General features: G+C 44.3%; 1 protein-coding gene across 1 annotated transcript in view; it reads right to left on the bottom strand.

Annotated features, from left to right (window-relative positions):
* LOC310775906 (nidogen-1-like) overlaps positions 1 to 14,038 on the bottom strand; it is a gene marked incomplete at both ends in the record, with an annotated part of 144,759 nt that extends 130,721 nt beyond the window's left edge. Inside the window, 3 exon segments of the mRNA XM_083636030.1 lie at positions 12,810 to 13,020; positions 13,089 to 13,494; positions 14,033 to 14,038. Coding sequence (XP_083492156.1) covers positions 12,810 to 13,020; positions 13,089 to 13,494; positions 14,033 to 14,038 — 623 coding nt within the window.
* Positions 14,039 to 14,928: the final 890 nt, after the last annotated feature.

The raw sequence follows: 14,928 nt of genomic DNA, 5'->3' as shown, positions 1-14,928 counted from the left end.
TGGACACAGCTCACACACGATGTGTGCTCGCCTGCTCAACTGGCATGCGCGCGCCCCGCCCAGAACCCCTCACCTTATTATAGTCGTGAGAGTATGACTATTATTACTAAATTAAATTGAGCGCTCCTTTCTATAGCCTCCCGTCCGTGCATCGTCACCTTCCTCCTTCCCCTCCTCCTCCTCCTCGCTCATTTATGCCGCCCATTGTCATATGCAGCTCGGTGGCCCGCAGTTAGCTGCTGTCTATGTAGGCTGCTGCCCCCTGCAGGTTCTCTGTGTGTGTGTGTTCAGTTAGCTGCTGTCTATGTAGGCTGCTGCCTCCTGCAGGTTCTCTGTGTGTGTGTGTTCAGTTAGCTGCTGTCTATGTAGGCTGCTGCCTCCTGCAGGTTCTCTGTGTGTGTGTTCAGTTAGCTGCTGTCTATGTAGGCTGCTGCCCCCTGCAGGTTCTCTGTGTGTGTGTTCAGTTAGCTGCTGTCTATGTAGGCTGCTGCCTCCTGCAGGTTCTCTGTGTGTGTGTTCAGTTAGCTGCTGTCTATGTAGGCTGCTGCCTCCTGCAGGTTCTCTGTGTGTGTGTGTTCAGTTAGCTGCTGTCTATGTAGGCTGCTGCCTCCTGCAGGTTCTCTGTGTGTGTGTTCAGTTAGCTGCTGTCTATGTAGGCTGCTGCCTCCTGCAGGTTCTCTGTGTGTGTGTTCAGTTAGCTGCTGTCTATGTAGGCTGCTGCCCCCTGCAGGTTCTCTGTGGGTGTTCACTTTCCTCTTTGTTGAAGTCGTTGGCTCGTCCAGAGTGGAAGTATCGGCAACATTTCCCGCCATGACAGTTGCAGGTGCTTCCTGTCCAACGCTGTCTTCCTGCTTTGTGGACTCGCAGACGCAGCATCGCCCGATACGCGGGCTCAAATACGCAGCTCGGCCGTTAACGCCCCGGCCACACTGCGACAACCTTTTTCACATGTAGACGCCTGCTGTCGCCTGCTGGTTACTTCATGCTGCAGCTTGATTGGCTGTCTTCCTGTCTTTCCGTGTTTAACTGGTCAATTTCAAATAGTCCCCTCCTCTAGCCGCTGCCGTCCACCGCTCATCGCCTTGCAAAGCATGCTGGGATACCTGGCGATGTATCCAATACAAAATGAATGGGCGGCAGCGACAGCAGGCACACGTGAGAAAAGTCGCTGCAGTGTGACCGGGGCGTAACGCGGCCTCGCCCGCCCACCTGGCCTGTGCAAAAGGTGCTGTGATTCATTTCAAAGTTAACACAGTTCTAGAATGTAGGAGAATGAGTGTTCTGATCCTAGTTTCTCTCTTATCTCCTCTACATACAATACAGAGAGAACTCTGAATTCAGAGACTCAAAGTGAGGGTCTATGGGGACTAAACTACAGGGGTCCTTGATAAGAAAAAGAATGAGAATGACAGACTTAGGAAGTGCAAATGCCTTGGAATAAAGGATTGTGTCATTGACAATGTTAGATATTTAACAAATATATTATTGATCACAAGCAAGAAGGCAATGACAAGAAATTGGTGTAAGCCTAAATCCCCTACTATAGAACAATGGTTAAAAAATGATAGATTTATACAATTGAAAAATGACCTATCATCAGCTTAGAGTTAGAGAAAATGTTTTTGTTCGTAAATGGAAGAAATTGATGATTTCTGACACAGTGGAAAATGAATTATGGACTACTGATATATACATTTCAAGATAGTGGATTTGTATAGGCCCTTCTTCCTTAATGGAGACTTGTAAGCATGCTGCTGTTTTGTTGCTGTCTGTTTATTTGATGGTTGCACAAACAAAAACTCAATAAAGGAACAAAAGCCTCGCCAGAGCAGCACGTTTTGAGCTGATCCAACAGCTTTTATAAACCCAAAGGTTTAATGCATTTCCTCATCTCATAATCCTTCAGGTTCATATTCACTATACATTTTCTTTATACTTTTTCTTTCATGTTTTCTAATTTATAATGAAAAATAACATTAAATAGAGAAACTCTTAACTCTTAAGCTTCTTAATCAGAAATAACAATTCATTATTCAGCAGTAATCTCCTATTAGGAATTTGACATCCCAAATCCCTGACAGAGTGAAAAATCCCACCGCTGCTAAATCTGAAGTGGATTATCTGTGAGAGGCCGCCACCTAGTGGTCATCAGTGAACATGGTCTGTGATTTTGGGGTGTCTGGGGAAAAAAAGCCAGGTTACGCAACAGATCTAACCACTTAAAGCTATGTGACGGGGAGAGACTCTTGAGTTGTCCAGTGGGGGGCGCTGTATTCTCTGGGCAGCCGTGAATAGCCCGAGAGGAAGCGGAAGCGAGAGAGCGCGCTGATGACAAAACGAGAGCGGTCGCATGAGAAACGGAGAGTCTCAATAATTATTTTAAAAGCTACATTTTGGTGATATTCCCCAGCCAGTGTGTTGGAAAGCACTGGTGGTCATCACGTTAAAGAGGAGAGTTGATTTAGGAGTAACTCGCGGAGTTTCATGCGGGTTTTGAGCTAGAAAACCGTTTTCGTCCTGATATCAAAGGAGCCGCCGCCACCGCACTTGTGGACTGTCTGTGAGTTTTAACCATAGACTGTAAAAATAATGGACGTCGTTACTCGTTACCCCATTGAATTTCTTCTTCTGAATTGAGTTCAAGTCATACACGAGCTGGACGTTGCCATTTTGGTTTTAGTGCGAAGGTGGGGGTTGAGAGGGTGGAGCGTGAGATGAGCACCGATTAGCATAACCTATGGGGGTGATCTTACGCGGTGACAAACACGCCCACGCCAGTGCAAACACGCCCATGGCAGTGGGCGTGTTTGTCACACGCCAGTTCTCTTCAAGCTAACTGAAGCTAGGTCAGACTGCTAGCAAGCTAGCTAACAGGCTACATCCACTTCTGTTCTCCTTGCTCCGGTCGGGCCCGTGAGGAGGTGAAGAGTCGTCGTTCCACATTCACGTTACGTTGAGGTAGGCTAAATTAACACGAAACTACAATAAAAGTTTAACCAAAGATTGATCTGATATTGATATTATCGCTATTATAATGTACTAAGCATATAGTGGGCAATTGCAGAATTATGGCCAGATATTAGCTACAGTACTGTGAAACAACATTAACGTGAATCAATGTATAACCACCCCATTATGTCACTTTTTCACATCATTCCCTGAAGCATACATTGTATTTTTTTTACTCCTACAGCAGCGTTTATCTTAGGTGAGTGTGTCATTGTGGCGTGCTGGAAGGTCTTGTGGATCTCCTTCAAGTGGACTGGTCTTCTGTCTCTCGTCCAGCAGCTGCAGATGTCATCATCATTATCCACGTTATTGATTATTTATAAAAAAATCTCATTGTGTAAATATTTTGTGAAAGCACCAATAGTTAGAGAAGGAAACCTCTCTTTGCATTTTATTTTGTTTTGTGTTTTAATAAATGTACTTGTGATATCTCACGTGGCTTTGATTTATCATTGCAAATTTAGCCCAATTTGTAGAAAATGCAGATGTGAACAGCTAGGTTTAATGACAAATATGGAATATCACCCAAGGAAATACCACGGTTTAATGCCAACAGATAAACCATACAGATTTGTTGTAATTGTGAACACAAATAAGGGAGCAGAGACATGGTTTTCAAGTATAACACAATGTACAACTTTTATTCAAAGACAGGATTGAAAAATATAGGTAACTTGCATTCACCTCAGACAAGACGGGACACTACGTTAAAGTCTGAAATTTACCTAGATTTGCTATAAGAATTGACATTTCAGCTTGTCACCTGATGTCATTAACTCATTGAGTGCCAGCCACTTTTGGAAAACGGATGCTCCCAGTGCCAGCCCTTTCAGAGCGTTTTCAGTGATTTCTTGAGGCCCACAGAATATTGTGTGATATTACTATGTAAACACTGAACACGCCCAAAGAACGATGAGACTCTATTGTATCATCAGCAAAAAAAAGTTTATTGATATCATTTTCCGTTCTTTAGTTATCAGCAGTAGAAGATAGGTTGGTTTCACCAAAAACAGACGTTTCAAACTAGAAGCAAAGATAATGAGCCTTTTGTGAAATGAAGCATTTCAAGCACATCACTGACTCTGAAGCTAATATTTTCTGATGTAGTGACACCTCAAAAATAATTTCCTTCAATAAAACAGCGAAAAGAAAGGAATTTTGTTTGGCAAAATAATATTTTTTAGCTGCAACCAGCAGCGCTGGCCCCTGCGTGCGCAGACCCTACACCTTCTTGCTGGTCTTGATTTACTGCTGGTGGGCATCAGATATTCTAGCTTGTGTTTGTTACCAATCTGTCCATCGAGCCTGCTGTCTGGGTCTGTGTTGTATGCTGCCCTGCGTGCCCCACCCCCCTCCTCCTCCGTGGGAGTGTCTCTGGTGGCTCTCTGCTGCGTTTGCTCTGCACTGAAAAGTGCGCTATGCCCAGCTTTTTCACAGCGTTCCGCCGTTTTTGTCGCCGGCTTCCAGCTGAGAATAATGTAACTTTTCAGAAAGACGCTGGTGTCAGCAACTAATCATGTGGAGGGGCTATCGCAGCGGAGACGGAGGGACTCAATTGTGGCAGCAGATTGGCTGCTGTTCACAGGCACAGCTAACGTTATGCTTCATGCATATCGATGCATACCGATGCCGTTTCCGTTTCCCCATGACTTCTTCTCTGTTTTTTCCTCACCTTTCTCTAATCTGGAGAGCACTGTCGCCACCTAATGGGTCTGTAAAATAGCTTCTACACATTCGACATCCCCCATATTTTTACAGGAGATGCATCAGGCTTTGATCCACGTCCCACCGTCAAAAAACGCAATTGACGACTTTAGTCGTCATTGGCACTCTACGTTACTATTTGAATTGACGACGATAGTCGTCATTGGCACTCAATGAGTTAATGGACAGTACAGTAGTAAAGATTTTGAAAATTTTGATTAATCAATCCAAGTCAGAAACAACATGTGCTGTGAGCCTTTTGGAATTCAAAAACCTTACTTCCAACAATTAACTAGCCTGCACTAACTACTGCACAGTAACGTGTACAAATATTGAATGCAACAGTCTCGTTCTGGAGCGAACCCCTCAGCTGAATTCACGTTGGAATATGATATCAAGGCTTGATACATTTGATTGTACTCATACAGCAGTGTGGAGCTTAACATCTAGCTAGGTTGCATCTGGAATATGATCTGGATTATGTATAATATACAGTATAACACTACGCTCACTAGGTCATGACATTCACGTTAACGCTATAGCCTCCAAAATCTACTGTAGCTAGCTAGCGTCAGCTACATCTGTAACCACGCTGAAATGCGAGTGCATTAACGTTAATATTTCTAGCTAGGTCAAACACACCTTAACGTTATGAGTGTGGCCGTTTTTGATTAACATTAAGTCCACGATCAAGTCTAGCATTTCGGTATATTCCTACCTCTTAACATCTAGCTAGCTAGGTTGGATCTGGAATATGATATCAAGGCTTGATACATTTGATTGTACTCATACAGCAGTGTGGAGCTTAACATCTAGCTAGGTTGCATCTGGAATATGATATCAAGCCAGTAATGTCAGGTCTCAGTCGCATTCACGTTAACCTCTTAACGTCTAGCTATAGCTAGGTATCTGGATTATGTATAATATACAGTATAATACTACGCTCACTAGGTCATGACATTCACATTAACGCCTCCAAAAATCTACTGTAGCTAGCTGGCGTTAAATAGGTCACATCTGTAACCATGCTGAAATGAGTGCATTAACGTTAATATTTCAATTAGGTCAAACACACCTTACCGTTATGAGTGTGGCCGTTTTTGATTAACATTAGCGTTAAGTCCATGATCAAATCTAGCATTTCGGTATATTCAGTGTGTGTGTGAAAAGGATGTTATTATGCTAGCATTATTAGCACAGAATGTATACAGTCCATGGTACAACGTTAGCAGTGACCACCGACTTCATTCACTCACCGAAAAAAAGTGGAAACCACCTTTCTTTGAGGTACGGTTAATACAACCAACTGCATCGCAAGAAAACATATTTACTGTATAATATTGACAAAAAGACCGCAACACCACAAACGCGACCACCAGGTCAGACAATTAGCCTATTGTTAGCCACAGTAGCCTACCCTTCCTTAAAAATCTCCAAATAGACATCGGCCATCTGGTACAGATTGATGTCACGACCAGCTGTGCCCAGAACGCTTTGTTTCAAATCCCTCTGACCCGTACTGTAATTATCAACGGTTGGTGTTTCGGGTCAGCAGTCCAGATAACTTGCGGTGCAGCTCTGTGGTGCCCGTGGACCGTGATGGCCGTGTAGCAAACAGGCTGGACTGTGCTGTGGCAGCAGAGCTAACCTCGTGTCACCAGGCTCTTCTCCAGCAGAGCAGCGCTCACTCACTCCGACACGCCTTCAATTATGCATAACTTTAAACCCTTATCAAATGTAAACGGGCGAGTTCCCAAATATATCCCCCCCCACACATGTTATGAAAAGGTGAAATCAGCTATATAGACCAAAACCGTGTAAAAGACCGGGCTGTAATATGTTTAATTACAGTTAGAAGTTGGGCATTTAAACAGGAACAACGGGACTACTGAGCCCTAGCCGCAAAACGCGACTATTTCACTCGAGTACCTCTCCCATCATAGTCGCGCTCGCCCGACCCCTTTATCGAGGGAAAGTTGCACATTTAGCGATCTACAAGCTTCAAACATGCACCAATCACTAATATAAACTACGCACCTTGTTGCCACGGATGTTGTCGAGCAGGCCGCGCTGAGGCCGCGCTTTGTTAACTCGTATTTTAAGAAAGTTTGGGTTATTTGTGTGTCCGGAAACATTATTTTCCCTTCTCCAACGACTCTTCTTCTTTTTTGCTGCACCGGTTCAACTGCTCAACTGCGCCACCGCATCATGGGGTATTATATCATGTGTCAAGTATGGGGTTTGCCCTGTGTCGTTCTGTCAGTCATACCCCATGATGCGGTGGCGCAGTTGAGCAGTTGAACCGGTGAGCAGCAAAAAAGAAGAAGAGTCGTTGGAGAAGGGAAAATAATGTTTCCGGACACACAAATAACCCAAACTTTCTTAAAATACGAGTTAACAAAGCGCGGCCTCAGCGCGGCCTGCTCGACAACATCCGTGGCAACAAGGTGCGTAGTTTATATTAGTGATTGGTGCATGTTTGAAGCTTGTAGATCGCTAAATGTGCAACTTTCCCTCGATAAAGGGGTCGGGCGAGCGCGACTATGATGGGAGAGGTACTCGAGTGAAATAGTCGCGTTTTGCGGCTACTGAGCCCTGCCGCAAGTGGCCATTTGAGGAATTACAGCTTAAATAAAGACTTCCGCGTCCCCAGGCGAAAGGGGGCGGGTTTGCCCCTTGGTTTTAACCATAGACTGTAAGGTTTTAACCCGCTGCTGCGCTGCCCGCACGGGAGAAAAGGGGCTTTTGATCTGTGTCTCGAGCGGGGCTGTAGTTTTGTGCACGTTCAATGTTGGAGGATTTCACTGCTTGACACTGCCTGTCAAGACGGGGCGAGAGAGAGAACTGCGTGGAGTTGCTTCGCCAGTCAAGCTGAGAGAAGAACTGCGTTGAGTTCTGTGTCTGTTTAACCTGGTCGCTCGTTTCGGAGAAGAGGAGGACCTTTGTTTCTGTTCAAGAAGAGGATTCGTTTAAAGAGAGACATTCACCTGTTAGAGCGAGACGGGTGTAGCTGCGCGTGCGCGAGGGAACATTGACGAGAGGACTGTCGCGTGTGACGTTGTCGTGGAGACCGTGCCGCCGTGCGCGTGCACACAGGCGCATTCAGTGCATCGTTTTGCGTGAGGACGTCAAGTTAATATCCCTGCCAACCAGTGACACTGCGTCTTCGCCTGGCCCTGATAGAGGTGACTCACAGGTACCATTTTGTTTGTTTGTTTATTTCTGAGACTGTTTGATTGAAAGATAAACTAAAGAGTAATTATCCATTTATTTTATAAATGCACTTTGACCTAGATGTTGCCAGAATAAGAGGTAGGAAGTACTGTTGAAATAAGGATTTCATTTTCTTTGGAAAATAACAACGGGTATACGGTTAACATAAAACAAGAGTTAACTAAGAATAATTTGGGTTATAAAATAATCCTGTTTTTTTTTGTTGTTTAAAGCAGCTACGAGCAACTTTTTCGATTGTTATTAAACAGTATAAATTTAATATCAATGCATCACATCTTACCTCTAATAGTCGACGAGACCAAAGCCGTGTGTATCTGAGATTGCTCCCTTAGGTGATTATTAAGTCTATAGTCTGCCTAAACTCGCGCCAACAGGGGGCTCTCTAGAGCGACCGGACCGGGTAACCCGGAAGTGAAACAAGGAAGTGAAACAAGGAAGTGAAACGCAGCTGCCTTCCAACGCCGTTTGCGCTGCCTAGCAACATAACATAAACAATGTGAACGCCACGCATACTCGCGGGAACATCTCTCGTTATATTCTAACAGGTTTTTTGGAAGTTATTTTGTGGTTATGGCCGAAGTGGCTGCTGCAAACCGTTTCATTTCACTTCCTGATCTGCCCTGGCTACAGACACACTAACACCAAAGAACTTTTATGGAAAGAACTGAAAGCTCCATATTGCCCCATTGCAACATCAGCGCCCAGCAGCCTCCGCCATTTTTTATTTTTGGAAGCGTGACAGCGCCAAAAGAACCTCGCACAGGCTCGCAGTGGTCAGCTGCGGTAGCGCGGGCCCCTATAATCAGCCTCTCTAAACAGTAACTCAACGGGAGAACACTCTAAATTTCGTGGATTCACATCTTTTCTGGGCGTACTGTAAATCTTGACTGAAGTGGTGTAGTGCAGGGATGTAAAACAACAACCATATTGTGGAAACTAAGCAAACTGTTTCGTTTTCTTTGTTTAGTTTTTTCAAGATAAATAGCTAATGCGGCTGTCGTCCACTCCGTCAGAAGTGTGTTGCCGTGGTTTTAACCTCGGGTCCTTTGCATTTACTATTTATCTTGAAAAAACTAAAAGAAAAAAACGAAAAATTTTGCTTAGTTTCCACAATATGGTTGTTGTTTTACATCCCTGCACTACACCACTTCAATCAAGATTTACAGTACGCCCAGAAAAGATGTGAATCCACGAAATTTAGAGTGTTCTCCCGTTGAGTTACTGTTTAGAGAGGCTGATTATAGGGGCCCGCGCTACCGCAGCTGACCACTGCGAGGCGCATTCTGTTTCCAAAAATGGCCGGAGTTTCCTCTCTTTCCTTCCATGCTCTTTGCTAACACTGGCCGATTCACTCGGGGTTCAAGCGAGACTACTCTGCGTTGCTCTCGTCGACTATTAGAGGTAAGATGTGATGCATTGATATTAAATTTATACTGTTTAATAACAATCGAAAAAGTTGCTCGTAGCTGCTTTAACTGAAGGTGAATATTTTGGCTGAACGTTTAATGTGGTTTTGGTTATTGAATGTTTGTGAAAATAACTGAACTGAAATAACTGAACTGAAATAACTGAATTGAAATAACTTTATTTTATTATCTAATTTACATAAGGGAACACAAACCAAAGAAAATAAATAATAATTCCCTTTAAAAGTGATAAGACTGACTACAGGTCCATTCTTGTGTGTATGAAGAGTTCACTAAGGTATCTTCTCTGGAGTGGGGGCATCTCACGTATCGCTGTAGAGTCGCATGGGAGGGAGGTGTATGAGGGAGGTCACACCACCTTATTGACACACACACACACACACACCCTAGGTTGTCGCCGTGATTCATGTAAACTCCTGGGGCCCAACTCATGTTACTCCGAAGACGTACAGGATATTTAAGAGGTGAATTGAGTCGGGGGCAAGGGCTAGGACCCTTTTGTATTCTCGGCCGTCCAGAGTAAAGATAAGTACGCACCCCCACTACACGGGCGAGTCCCGCCCGTTACACTATGTTCCACATAGTGTTAATATATAGGGCTTATTGGGCTGTTGACTGCCATTAAAAGCAGAATATAAACTAATCACCAGATTAGATGCAGTTTTGGACCCAGGACCGTCTGTCCCTCCATGCCCTGCCAAACTCAAACCATCATACAGCTTTACAACAGCTAAAGAATGGCTGACAGGGATGGGGATAGTTGTAACACTGTTGAAAAAAAGTGTGATTTATTTAAAATGATTGATTTATTAAACAGTTATGATGTGTGGAAGAGGATAATGTGTGTGTGTGCAGGGGTGAAAGTGGTTTGAATTTCTTGCAGGAACTATAGGTTACTACCCCAACCTTCATCGTTTCATATTGTTCTCCTCCCACCCCCATCGCCTGTTCTTTCTTCTGAGGAGGGACCTGCTGCTTCTTGTTGAGTCTCCTCTTCCTCCCTCTGGCCCTCAACTGTTTTAATTCAATTAGAATAACATTTACAACTAAATTCATCAACAGTCAAACAGTCTCTGTCTTTGAATTGTCAGAACAGTGGGCAGATAAATTAATGAACAGATTATTAGTCAAATAAAATATCTCAAAATGTATCCTACAATGTGTTATCTGCTTCTTTATCTCTCTCCTTCCTCTTAAACATTTGAGTTATTGTTCGTTGCATGTTTCTGCTCCTTTTGTTCTGAAAACAATGGCAAACATGTTGGGCTCGTTTATTATCCATCCTTGCCCGCTGCCCGGTGCAAATTGCATTAATAAAGTAGGTGCATTTGGTCGCAAAATGTCCGGGAACAATAAATCAAATGCACCTTTATATAACAGTTAGTTCCGGCCGAGTAATTTGATTGGACAAGAGTTGCCTACCGCCATCCATTTCACGTTAACACGCCTGTTAAATCGCGTTAAATCGCTGTCCGTTCAGTTGGTTCATGAAATCGCTGGGCTGCGTGCCCTCCAGTGTTGCTCCTGGCCAATCCCGGCGCCACAGGGCGTGGTTATTGCTTATCCTATGTGGGGTTAGAAATCACGCAGCGCTGGCACTTCACTGTGTGTGTATCACTCGATTTCACTGCGCCTCCTCCAGCCTGCTGTTACTCGCCCCACAATTGCCACAAAGTAAACCCATGCCTTGCGGCACATCGCTGCCTCTCAGTGGTTGGAAATATTACCGTTTCTGCTTGCTTGGGAACTACACTCGTGCAATCCTGGGGGAACTTTATTGTTGGCGGAGCGGAGGCAAGCCGCAAGCGAGACTAGACTTGACATAGCCCAGTGCAGCAGCAGCAGCGGCATTCAGGAGCTGCGTGCTGGAAGCACAAATCAGCCTACACAGCATGGATTAAAAACCACTGACAGCCAGGTCTAAAACACGGAACAATTTAGAAGTAATTTATGAGAGAGACTGTTGTTTATTAGTAATGACATAACGTCAGCCATGCATTTCCTTGTTGGAAATTATGGATCGACTGCACTCTGCAGCAATCGGATTTTGATTGACAGGGAGCTGCATGTCTTCCCCCAACGGCGTTCAGGCACCAAAAGTCTTACCGGAACTGCGCACCGGACGGTTCCGGCCCACTTTCACCAGTGTGTGTGTGTGTGTGTGTGTGTGTGTGTGTGTGTTTAAGGTGAAACATGAACAAGGGTGCATTGCCAGTTTGCCACACAATGCCACAGTATGAGAAATATTCTTTGTCATTCCTCTCTGCTATACTGGCATGGCTGTATTTTGCTAATATTGTGTTTAAAAAAATCATACATGACAGCAGGTGAATGTTGATAAAAGAAACTCAGTCATCTCTGACTAGCCCTTTTCCCACATGCGTACCGGAAAATTACCTGTAAGTCAATATCGGACATTTCCCTGAATTTCCCTTCACACCTTAGCGCGCGCATATGGGAATCTAGTCGTCAAATAGCCGGTATGTTGGGGGACGGGGGGAGGGGGGAGGGGGGAGCTTATTTGGGGGGTCGGCAAAACTTCACTCCGTACTTTGCAGCAGCCTGACACAGGACAGACAAAGCGAGAATGGCAGAGGCTTCCAAGGCAAGCTGCCCAACGCTTGTAGCCTATGTATGTAGAGAAAGCAAATGCATGAAGCGAAATGTGTGGAAGTAGTTTGCTTTGATGTGCGCGAATGATTAGATGATGCACTTTGAAGAAGTTGGGATCCGTGTCTGAGAGAAATAGTTGCTGGTTCGATGTTTATCCGCTCACCTGTGTCGCGTTGAAGCACTTTTTACAGACTGGCTTCGTTTGATGTGTCCGGCTTGCCTTCGGAAATCAGCAAGCTGACATACTGCTCTTATTAGACTATCACAAGATAATTTCGCCAGTTTGCTTTAATGTGCGCGAATGATTAGATTATGCCCGCTGGAACATTAAGCAACGTGTGTAGGCTACACTTCGCCCATGATTGAAGGACCGCTGTCGCGGAAAATGACTGGACCCGTTTCCACTTGCGTCCCCTTAAGAGCATACCGCTCTTCTGACTGGCTCGAAACTGGTGAAATGTCGGGGACGACGGGGTCGCGCTTATACCGGCACGGCGCCTTTCTCACATGCAGGCATTACACCACGTTCCGGTCATTTTGCGGTACAAAGCGCATGTGGGAAAAGGGCTACTGAAACACCATATTGCCTCATTGTGAATATATTGGGAGGGGTGTAATTACAGTCTACCCACTTCTCCAGGGACCACTACACCACTGGAGGCAGAGAATCAATGTGTGTTGTGTGGAGAGTGTGTGGTTTGACCAGTCTGTCTCTCACATTTTGGTTGCATGTGAAGGCAATCCTGGGGGGTTCAGTGAAGATACCATGTACTTGTAGCACTAAGCAGGCATCTTTTCATTTGAGTGGCCATGGGAGAGTACTGCAGTGTGGGAGTGATCCTGTTGGCCAGGGGGGAGTACTGCAGTGTGGCAGTGATCCTGTTGGCCAGAGTGGAGTACTGCAGTGTGTCAGTGATCCTGTTGACCAGGGGAGAGTACTGCAGTGTGGGAGTGATCCTGTTGACCAGGGGAGAGTACTGCAGTGTGGCAGTGACCCTGTTGGCCAGGTGGGAGTACTGCAGTGCCAGTGATCCTGTTGACCAGGGGAGAGTACTGCAGTGTGGCAGTGACCCTGTTGGCCAGGTGGGAGTACTGCAGTGCCAGTGATCCTGTTGGCCAGAGTGGAGTACTGCAGTGTGTCAGTGATCCTGTTGACCAGGGGAGAGTACTGCAGTGTGGCAGTGATCCTGTTGACCAGGGGAGAGTACTGCAGTGTGGCAGTGATCCTGTTGGCCAGGGGAGAGTACTGCAGTGTGGCAGTGATCCTGTTGACCAGGGGAGAATACTGCAGTGTGGCAGTGATCCTGTTGGCCAGAGTGGAGTACTGCAGTGTGGCAGTGATCCTGTTGGCCAGAGTGGAGTACTGCAGTGTGGCAGTGATCCTGTTGGCCAGAGTGGAGTACTGCAGTGTGGCAGTGACCCTGTTGGCCAGGGGGGAGTACTGCAGTGTGGCAGTGATCCTGGGTGCGGAGATGAATCTGGTGTTTTTGGCTGCAAAAGAATGTCCCTGTGTGAGTGGAGCACACGTTTATAGGCATAAGAGATAGGTCGACGTCCAGCTCCTCTCCAGAAACCTTGTGTTCTCGTGCCACTTTTTATTTTTTCCTAACCTGTCAGTTACTGTATAATTAACTGCTATAATATTCATATAATCATTCAGTCAGTTACTATAGGAAATTAACTCATATAATATTCCTATAATCATTGAGTCAGTTACTATAGGAAATTAACTGATATAATATTCCTATACTCATTCAGTCAGTTACTATAGGAACTGCTATACTATTACTATAATCATTCAGTCAGTTACTATAGGAAATTAACTGATATAATATTCCTATAATCATTGAGTCAGTTACTATAGGAAATTAACTGATATAATATTCCTATAATCGTTGAGTCAGTTACAGAAAATAACTGCTGTTGGAGATCATACAGCAGCTAAACAGATAATGGGGATGTCATTCACATTAACTGCAACAATGTGACAGTTTTGATTGATTGATTTTATTAATGTGTCACATATTCATTCAACAGTACCCAACCCTCATGGGTTTCCAAGACACACACAAAAATACAACTGGGCCTCACTGTCTGAACTATGACACTACAGATTAACGTTACAATTTATGAACAAAGACAAGGAAAACAGCACATGTGAGTTTCTCTGAAGATCATTCATTCATCAATAACTGATCAATAATCATCAATAACTGACCAATAATCATCAATAACTGCTCAATAATCAATAATTGACTCTCACATGAAAAACAATAGTTCAGTTAGTTCAGTTACTGTATGTTTATAGCCACTTATCACAATGTCTCAAAAGGCTTTAGAATCAGAATCAGAATTATTTTACTCACCAAGATGTTTTCACATACTAGGAAATTGTCTTGGTGCGATGCTGCTCAACTAACAGATATTTACAGGAACGATATAAGCAGTATAGACAGTTTTGTCAAAAATATGGACATGATAAGGTGTATGATATACAGTAGATATAAGCAGTATAGGTGACGGTAGCATAGCATCATCACAGTATAATATACACAGAACATAGGTTACATACATCATATACATCAGGGCTTAAAATTCACTTTGCAAATGGGGGGGGGGGGGGGGGGGGGGTTCCCCCCTTATGTTCTTCAGACTTTATAGATTTTGGGGCGGATTTTTTCAGCCAATACTTCTATAACCGACAAATATCTGCTTCTCCTGTCGGATAAGCGATAATAATTTCACATTTTTGTATTTAAAAAAGGAAGTGTCATTGTGTTTCATCTGCAGACTAAAACACTCATATCAGAAGTGTTCTTTGTTTTGTGTTCACAATAGTAATGTCAGTTAGATTTGGTTACATCTGCCTTTGTTACTGTCATGTTAGTGGCAAAGCCGTTTGAATTTTGCATTGGGGAGAGTTCAATGGGGAGAGTAATTT

Source organism: Poromitra crassiceps (assembly GCF_964638095.1).
Source record: "Poromitra crassiceps genome assembly, chromosome: 4".
Taxonomy (NCBI): domain Eukaryota; kingdom Metazoa; phylum Chordata; class Actinopteri; order Beryciformes; family Melamphaidae; genus Poromitra; species Poromitra crassiceps.
Note: the sequence above shows the minus strand (reverse complement) of the source record. Positions and strands in the feature narration are given on the sequence as shown.